This window comes from Bidens hawaiensis, unplaced genomic scaffold, assembly GCF_021521415.1.
Source record: "Bidens hawaiensis isolate Kalapana, Puna unplaced genomic scaffold, B.hawaiensis_p1.1 tig00017405_1, whole genome shotgun sequence".
NCBI lineage: Eukaryota > Viridiplantae > Streptophyta > Magnoliopsida > Asterales > Asteraceae > Bidens > Bidens hawaiensis.
In genome coordinates, this window is record NW_027492634.1 from 56,334 (window position 1) to 66,441 (window position 10,108).

The 10,108-nt window shown below is 29.9% G+C and overlaps 1 protein-coding gene across 1 annotated transcript; it reads left to right on the forward strand.

Annotated features, from left to right (window-relative positions):
• The first annotated feature begins 5,099 nt into the window (after positions 1–5,099).
• Positions 5,100–10,089, forward strand: LOC143553868 (uncharacterized). The gene is made up of 9 exons (XM_077043768.1): positions 5,100–5,169; positions 5,284–5,409; positions 5,525–5,653; positions 5,764–6,021; positions 6,631–7,069; positions 7,186–7,512; positions 7,920–8,113; positions 8,268–9,422; positions 9,575–10,089. The coding sequence occupies exons 1-9, from the start codon at positions 5,100–5,102 to the stop codon at positions 10,087–10,089; spliced, it is 3,213 nt and encodes a 1,070-aa protein (XP_076899883.1).
• Positions 10,090–10,108: the final 19 nt, after the last annotated feature.

Consider the following 10,108-nt stretch of genomic DNA (forward strand, 5'->3'; position numbering starts at 1 on the left):
TATTTAACTAATTAGATCATGAGCAAATATAAACTACTTATTTATTTCCAGAGTTACATATAATTATATAGTAACAGTCACTCAAATAAGTAATAAATTCATGAATAAATTTAGAATGTTAGATTTTTACTAATGTTGACATATAATTAGTTAACAGTTGACCATATTGATCAATAAATGTATAGATTTAAACAATCTTCTTAAATTTGAAAATATAATGTATCTATTAAAAGTTTAAAGGAATTAGTTACTTATTACCATAAATCATCAACTATATTTAACAGTCGTCCATGAATTACAATTTTAGAGTTTATGAGGAAACCCGTTAATAATTATATAACAAGCACATATAACTAAAAACACGGGTTATTTTTTGATTTATATATTTTTAGAACGTATTAACATTAATATTACGACAGATTTAGTCATTATTTGGTTTGATAACAAATCAAGTTTATTCTTAACAAAATAAATTAACTACCCACAATTATTTTTCAAATATAAATATACTATTCTAAAAATAAGGATACAATATAAATTTCTAATGGATTTTTAAATATTTACTTCCAAGTAAATATTCTGGAAGCTTACTATAATAATAATATTAACATCTAAATATAAAAAACACATATATATATAATATCTTCATTAATATCACACAGCCAAAAACCGATCGTCTTCTTCTTCTTCGAACTTCCAAACACTAAACATGTAATTAACTCTTCCAAATCATGGAGATCCTTTTTTAATAATGTTTTACAATTGTTATCGTTTCCTTTTCTTTAATAATATCAACATTATTTCTGTTTTAATTATTTATAAATTAAGGTAATTTTTCAACCGGTTTGTGTTAATCCAAAAACATTAAATTTCATTTAATAGTTAGTTAGTTTTCTGTTTCCATGATATAATCTTCTTTGCTTAAGCTAACCCATAAAAATTAATTGTCATTAATCAATGTGTGTGAAACATCAGTACATATTATAATTTAAACGATTACATACCTGTTTCCCAGTAAAGTAGAGCTGTAATAACACTTTCTAGACACATTGTTCGTAACTAGGTGTTTTTGAGTTATTTAGTGTGTTAATAAAAGAAAACCACTAACATACCTTAGAACACGCCTCGTGATTTGATTTTTGTTAACATATGTATTTGCCATATTTGTATTTGAAGTTGCTCTATATGTTATAACAATTTGTACTAAATGTTAGTATCTTCAGATAGTGATAATGGTGTTACTCGCGGTTATTGTGTTTTACGATCCTTCGAAACCGCAGATGGTATGTATTACTAATTATAAATACATTTGGTTATTTATTAATAACAATTTTTTAGGCATATACGATTTTTATGAATTAACGATTGTTACCATTTAGGTTATTCCTGCTGAGATATGTGAACACTTACTTCAACTTGAACCCGATGAACGTTTTATTAATTTGTTTTACAATAACTACAATGGGCAGTTTATAAATATTGACTTCATCAACAATGAATATGTTTTAGCGTTTGGATGGAATCAGTTTGTTCAGAGAAATCGATTTGCTTTTGGAGATCATTTTGTTTTCGAACCTCTTAACGACCTTGAATGGCGTTTCTTTTGCATCCTTGATCACCCGACTTTTGATTTAAAGAATTTGGAGGCTGTTGTCAAATTTCCTACTCTAAGTTATCTGGTATAACATTCATTTTAAATCATCAATTATCTTACATTAAAATATAATAATAATTTTATTATGTCATGTTTGTTCATAGTAACAAATTATATATACTGATTTACACTGTCTACTAGCCATTGCGGACTGATCAGGTTTTCCGGTTCTTTCATAACCCTGCCCATGAAGTAATCGTGCATGTTCTTACTGTTGATGGAGCCTCATGGGATTTACCGATATTTAATCTGAACAACGGTGCATCAACTTTTGGTCTTGGCGCTGCTTGGATCGAAGTTGCTAAACACGTGAATCTTATGCAAAATGACCATATTGTTCTAAGACATCTTAATGATAACACATTCAGATGTTATGTTTTTGACATAAAAGGCATTGAACGTATCAACTTTGATCCACTTCTTGTCTATTATGGTCCACCCCTGAGTGATCAAATTGATTTTATGGACATACTTTTCGGAGACGACGAACCTGAAGGTTTGAATTCAACTTATTTTTTTGTTTTTTGACACTATGCATGTATTCAACATAATATAATAATCCTATGTACATTAGTTTTTCCAGCACCTGATGAACCAGTTCAAGTTGTAGATGACGATGTTGAAGACATGGATCAAGATGAATTGGATGATGAACAAAACAACTTTCTCGAAGTCGTGGTTTCTAATAGATTGGTAAGTGATATTACCGTGTAAAATATTTAATTATTTAAACATTGGTTTTGCTTCTGGATGGTTATTAATATGGTGATTGATAATTTTTCAATATGTTTATTTTTAGCGTTTGCCCGCTGACTTTGCGCGTGACAATGACTTGGATGTTGAAACACCGTTGATGCTAATCAATCCCGAGGGCATAGAAGTTCCTACAGAGATACGCTTGGAGTTAAATCAGGGGACATACAGGTCGCGTGTCCATGATTGGCAACTGTTTATTGACCTTAATGGTATTGAGAATGGAGATGTGTGTGTTTTCGAGTACCACTGAAACACACATTCACTTATACTTTTGGAAATCAACTGATTCCTGTAAGCCAAATCCGTATCATTTTGTCTCCGTGGGTGTTATTTAGTTTTCTTTGTTTTCTTTTGCGTATGTCGACACTTTTGGTTATGGTTTTCGATGTTTTCGTAATGACTCGGTTGAAGACTATTTAAAATGTTTAGATAATATCGTATGCTGAAGTTTGTATGTTTTATCTTTTTGATGATTGCGACATCTAATTTTCGTCATTTTGTTTACCTTACGTTAATATTCGTTTATAATTATAATTATTAAAACATATAAACTGACATAGTATTATGTAACACTAACGTATGTAATTAACTTATTCAATTTTTTTAAAAACTATTAATTAATATATATATACATATGTTAAGTAAATCAAATATGTATACTAACCTTCTTGCTTTTTGTCTAAATTTGTTATTAATGGAATTGATATACTTTGCTTTACACATCTTAATGATCACACATTAGGCTATATGTTTTTTGACATAAAACGCATTCAACGTATCAAGTTTGATCCAGTTCTTTTCTATTAATTAATAATTTTAACCAAATTTAATCTTTCCATTTTTACATTAAATAGTTAGTTATCGTTTAGTCCCTTATAATAGGAATAAATTCATCAATATATGTAAATTGTTATTAACTTTTTTATGTTCATATCTAATTACTTAAAATTGTACCAAACGGAATCAATAAATGAAATTTGATTAAAGTTTTTCATTCAAATGTCATACAAAGATTATGGTAATTAGATTTTTGTTATTTATTATCAAATATTTTGTGCTGAATAAATGTAATTATTAACAACATTCTCGGTCCTTCATTTTAATTGGTAATAAAGATATTTGAAATATGGCATGTATAATTATTTTTTCAAATCAATTACACAATCATAGTGATTGTTTCAAAAAAGACAAGTTAATTAACGCCAAATTATAAACAAAAAGACTTTTCAAAATTTTTTCAATTAATTTTTACTTATATAGAAATAACATAATTTATTCCAACCATATATACTTTGTCTTCACTTAAAATAAGGTTACCATAAACAGTCACACCTTTACCAGAAGCCTATATATTGAATAGGTTAGCTTATAAAACATGTCACTCTAAAATTGTCACTACTAATACCTGCTCGGTTATTAACTCTGGCATTCATTCATTCGGAAGTTTTGATAGCATTTTAAGTTGAGTATTATTATAAGTTTGAAGGTATGTAAGATTTACTTTTGGAGAATACGCTATTTTACATAATCTCAATTCTTATAATTACAACCTATGTAATTATTGTTCTCTACATCATATTAGATTTATAAATTTCACATGTTAATCATATTTTTTTAATTTTATATTTAGATGTCTTCAAGATCAAAGAGACCCACATATTCTCAATCATCCTCTTCCAATAAGAGGAATAATACAAATGGTTAGTGACTTTCACAATTTAAGGTTACTATGTAAATACTATGTTATAATAATATTAATTTTGTTTCAAATACATGCAGTGTCATCGTCTAGACAACCATTGAGTATCATATCAAACGGTAATAATTTTTTTAGAATTCATTAATTGATTTTAATTTTTTATATTTGATGACCGTCTTTTTTTATTAGATCTTATATTTTATATGACATACGGCAACTAAAATTTTTGCTATTCGTCGTGTATTTGAGTATATTTTACAACGTAACTTACTTCGTTATTAAAACTAATTTAAAGTATCATATTTTACTTAAAAGATACATATAATAAATTGATTTTATTAATTTTTACCTATTGAAGATCAATTTTATATATGTTTTTATTATAAAAACGAAATATAAATTATATTTTTACATATATCTACCGCCATTTTTTACATAACACAGGAGTATTAATTGATACCTTCTTTACGTCAAACTAATATAGATCTCCAAAATCATTTTTTACGTTCTACAATTTAAAAATCAAAAAGGAATCAATATTCATTTGTGTTTTTAATATTTATGTTTAATATTCTGTTTTTTTATATAAATTACAAAGAAAATCAAAACTAATTACAATAGCGTATTACTTAACCGAGCTTTAACGTATTTCAGCAAATATAACAAAACTTTTGTGTACAGACTAATTTGTCTTTCTTAGTACTTATGGTTTATTATATTCTATTTATTATGTTATTCTAACGACAAAACCAATTTAGCGTCTCATCCGTTGACATCATCTAATGTTACGCGATTCTACAATGGACAAGAAAATCACCCTCCAACAACTAACGAAGGTTATATCTCCACAAGCTCCAGTAACACAGGTACATTATTTACTTTTATTTTCTTTTTCGATATATTCAAAATATATGTATTCACTACATATATTTCTTATATCCGTGCTTTTAATTAACCAAATTTTAATTTTAAAATATAATAGTTGTCACGATGAATACCAAAGAATCTATTGCTAAGGATAAGCGAAGACATAGAAAGATGGTTCTTGACGGAAGGAGAAGTAAAATATTAAACAACAATATAAACAACACATCAACCGGTAAACTTTGGTTTCTAATAATTTTGTTATAAACCACTAAATTAAATTGATCATGATGATTACTTGTATTTGTAGTTAATTGTGGTAGTAGACTGAATACAATCATTCAATCAACTAATTCCAGTACTTCAACAATGGGCCAACAACATCAGACATCACGTCCTTTATTATCAATTAACGGTACCGGTGAAACTTCCATAGGTTAGTTAATATGTATTTTTTTTTATTATTATGTTTTTGTTATTTCTTTTATCTATATTAATTTTTTCTTTATTGTTTTTATTAACTGACATTGTAATTATTAATAATTATGTAGTTTCACCAACAAACACATTAAAAGATTGCTTAATGGAAAACCAAATAAATCAGAGATTGTTTTTAAACCGAAGACTCAACATTATTAGTCCTCAAACTACAAATCCACAACAACAGTTGTTATCACCAGGTAAACCAAGTACAAATTATGTTTTTTTAACACATGTTATTTATGAATTTAAATATTTATATATGATGTTGTAGTTTCTTTGTATATTAACAACCAATTTTATATTTTAGGTGTGAATGTGACATCTACTTATCGTTTGACACCACTGTCTAATATTACCAACCACCATTTTACTTCTTCATCTAATATATTAAGGCCTGGATGTTCTTCCTCATCTACAATGTTGTTTGGTCAATCCTCATCAACGCATCGTGCGTCTCGCAGAAGCTTTAATGTTGATCATCCCATACCCATGCCAAACTTAGATCAATTTGATACGCTTAACGGTGAAAACGAGTCTATCAATCCTTGCAAATCGATATCTTCAGGTACGTGAATTCAATTACATTTGTTTTTGTTAGCTACTATATTTATAATTTAACTTTTGTAACATATTTCATTGAATTTATTATTTAACTGGAGATCATATTTCATTGAATTATATGTATTCGTGTTGTACTTTTTTGGATTCATTCTGTTATTCCCTACTGTTTAAAGTTAATGTTTTTGGAAACTATTCATATATATATACATATGTTAAATAAGACATAGTGTTATTTAACAAGAACCAATCAAAATAACGTTTTCAATTTTGTGGTAAACTATTAATATATATACATATGTGAAGTAAAGAAAACATATGATATGAATAGTTTATTGGTTACTGTATAATTTTTTTATTAATGTAATTTATATACTTTGCTTTAGACTTTTATACATTATTAATAAATAATTTCAGCCATTATTAACTTTTTCATTTATATATTAAATAATTTCAACCATGTATGCGTAACTATTGATTTCTTAGGAAGGTATTTTTTTATAAGTGATGGTTTAACTAACAAAATATCTCCAACTACGTTATTCATAGTTAATATATATATATATATAATTCATCAAAGTTGTTTTTTATTCACGTCATATTCTATTTTCAACAGATTATTTAGATCATGGAGATCAAAATGTCATGTGTGGAGTTTGCAAAGCATTATTATGGGATTTAGAAACCAACAAAGGAAAAACAAACAACGGTGTCACAAGTTACTCACTCTGTTGTAGTACCGGTGATGTGCAACTTCCGGACATCAAGCCTCCACCAATGAGTTATATGAATTTGTTCCTTGGTCATGATAGTACCAGCAAGTATTTTCTTCAAAACATTAGACGATATAATTCCATGTTTTCTTTTACGTCTCTTGGTGGGAAGATTGATAATTCTATTAATCGAGGAAACGCTCCATATACTTTTAGACTTGGTGGAGAGAATTATCATTCGTTGGGAAGTCTTCTTCCAATGCCTGACGCCAAACCACGGTTCTCTCAACTATACATTTACGATACTGAAAATGAAATATCAAATAGACGAGACATATTTCGGTACGTCACTTAACTCTTTTAATTGTTTTAATTATTACATTCATATTTGTATAAAAAATGATATTTTTTTAATTAGACGTAATTTGATTTTTTGCCCTGTCCATGTTTTTATGTAGGGAAACAGATTCAACTGATAAATTGTTGGACAACCAAATTATTTGCTTCCTCAAGGACATGTTGGATTCTCATAATCCGTTGGTTAAAAGTTATCGGATTGCAAGGGATTGTTTTCAACAAAACCCAAATTTGGATTTAAAGTTGAGAATAATTGGAACACGCAAAGGAGACGCAAGGACGTACAACCTCCCAACAACTTTTGAAGTTGCAGCATTGATCGTTGGTGATATTGGTGATGCAGTTGATAAAAGAGATATTATTGTCACAACTCAAAGTGGATCTTTGAAACGTATTAGTGAATTGCATCCGTCATATGTTCCTCTTCAGTATCCTATTTTTTCCTATATGGTGACGATGGTTATAGTATTGACACACTGCATCGTGATGTTCGAGGTTCGACAAAAAACAAACGCAAGAAGTGCACTATGCGTGAATTTTGGGCGTACAGATTTCAAGATAGGCCAGACAGCTACCCGCTAACTTTAAATGGCGGAAGACTGACTCAGCAGCTGTTTGTAGATTCGTACACGATGATAGAGACTCAAAGGTTGTATTATGTACGCACACAACAAAAAAATCTTAGGTCTGAAACTTATAAAAACCTAAGAAATCTACATTCGGCTGGAACATCTGACGTTTCCTCTGCTGGCCAACGTATTATTTTACCTTCTTCATTTACCGGAGGTGCTCGGTATATGATGCAAAATTACCTTGATGCAATGAATATATGTAGATGGTTTGGTTATCCCAATTTCTTTATAACCATAACATGCAACCCGAATTGGCCGGAAATCAAACGATTTTTACGAAATAAAAATCGAAAGTCCGAAGACAGGCCCGATATATTATGTCCGGTATTTAAAATGAAGCTTGATTCATTGATGAAAGATCTAAAGGATAAAGCTTTGCTTGGGAAGCTTCAAGCTGGTATGTTTTATTTTTGTAGTTCATAATAACATTGGTTTTTTAAGATATTGTTGATTATAATTATCAAAATTAAGCTATCAAAACAATTGATTTTAACATATGTTATCTTTTTTTTAAATAAGTTATCTAATTCACAACTACTTATATCATGCAGGTGTGTACACAATTGAATTTCAGAAACGTGGATTACCCCATGCACACATTTGCCTTTTTTTGCATTCTGAGCACAAAATTCATAATCCGGAGTGTATAGACAACTTTATCTCTGCAGAAATTCCAGATAAGAATGAAGATCCGGAGTTGTATTCGCTTGTAAGCGACCACATGATGCATGGTCCATGTGGTGTTACTCACCCTCAATGCACTTGCATGGTGGATAACGAATGCTCAAAAAATTTCCCAAAGAAACTTCAAAACGAAACGTCCATTGATTCTAATGGCTTTCCTGTTTATCGAAGAAGAGACTTGGGTAATGTTGTTGTTAAGTCTGGGGTAAATTTAGACAACAGACATGTTGTTCCTTATAACAAGAAACTGTTAAAAAAATATCAAGCCCATATCAACGTTGAATGGTGTAATCAAGAGGGTTCGATAAAGTATTTATTTAAGTACATTAATAAAGGTCCCGATCGTGCAACTATATCCCTTGTACAAAACAATGCTGCTAATCAAGATGAAAATGTAGACGAAGTTAAGGCATTTTATGATTGCAGATTTCTGTCTGCATGTGAGGCGGCATGGAGAATATTTGCTTTTGATGTGCATTATAGATTTCCTTCAGTTACTCGACTTCCGTTTCATTTACCCGGTCAACAGACAGTTGTGTTTGCAGATGATGATGATGTTGAAGGCGTTTTAAACAAACCCACTGTTGGTTCGTCAAGATTCACTGGTTGGATGGAGTGTAACCAGAAATATGATCTTGCACAAACCCTAACTTACGCAGAGTTTCCAACAAAATTTGTTTGGAAACAAGACGCAAGGGTTTGGGAGCTTCGTAAACGTGGTTTTTCCATCGGTCGAATTCATCATGTTCCGCCCGCCTTTAATGAAGCATACTTTTTAGGAATTTTGTTAAATACGGTTAAAGGTCCTAAATGCTTTGAAGATATTCGTAAGGTTGATGGTGAAGTGTGTGCTATGTATAGAGATGCATTTTATAAAAGAGGGCTTCTAGATGATGACAACGAGTATATAGAAGCTATTGAAGAAGCAAGTCATACTGCAAGTGGTTACTACTTACGCAGTTTATTTGCAACAATGTTAATCACATATAGTTTATCTCGGCCGGACGATGTTTGGGAAAAGAGTTGGAAGTTTTTAATTGATAGCATTCTATATAAACAACAAATAGAGTAGAAAAATAAAGGTATCAAATGTTTTTCTTTTATTTTTTATAGATTTATCACAAATATGTTTATAAAAAACCAAATTGTTTAACAATTTTTTTATTGCCTACAGATTTGGTACTTTCAGAAGCCCAACTAAAGAACCTCGCTCTACTTGAAATTCAAAACTTCCTGTTGCGAAACAATTGTAGTTTGCGTTGTTTTCCCACCATGCCTTTCCCTGATGATGATTCAATTTCCGCATCAACAAATCATTTTATGAACGAAGAACTTGCGTACGATACACATCATATGACGGGTGAGTTTGAACGACTTTATAGTTCGTTAACAGATGAGCAATGCAGTGTGTTTAACGAGATAATGGAAGCAGTAGATGCAAAAAATGGTGGTGTTTTCTTTGTTTATGGATATGGAGGCACGGGAAAAACATTTTTATGGAAGACTTTATCTGCTTCCATACGATCGAAATCAAAAATAGTTTTAAGTGTGGCTTCAAGCGGTATAACATCTTTGTTACTTGAAGGAGGTAGAACCGCTCACTCTAGATTTCTAATTCCTATAAATCTAACTGAGGATTCTACCTGTTCAATAACAAAAAATCCAGATGTTTGCAACTTAATTAAGTAAACTGATCTGATTATCTGGG

Bases quoted from the DNA above. Each gene is read 5' to 3' on its own strand.
- LOC143553868 (XM_077043768.1), top strand. From the start codon at position 5,100: ATGAATACCAAAGAATCTATTGCTAAGGATAAGCGAAGACATAGAAAG. The intron at 5,410-5,524 runs GTTAGTTAATAT...ATAATTATGTAG, and splicing joins TACCGGTGAAACTTCCATAG to TTTCACCAACAAACACATTA. The intron at 7,070-7,185 runs GTACGTCACTTA...GTTTTTATGTAG, and splicing joins AATAGACGAGACATATTTCG to GGAAACAGATTCAACTGATA.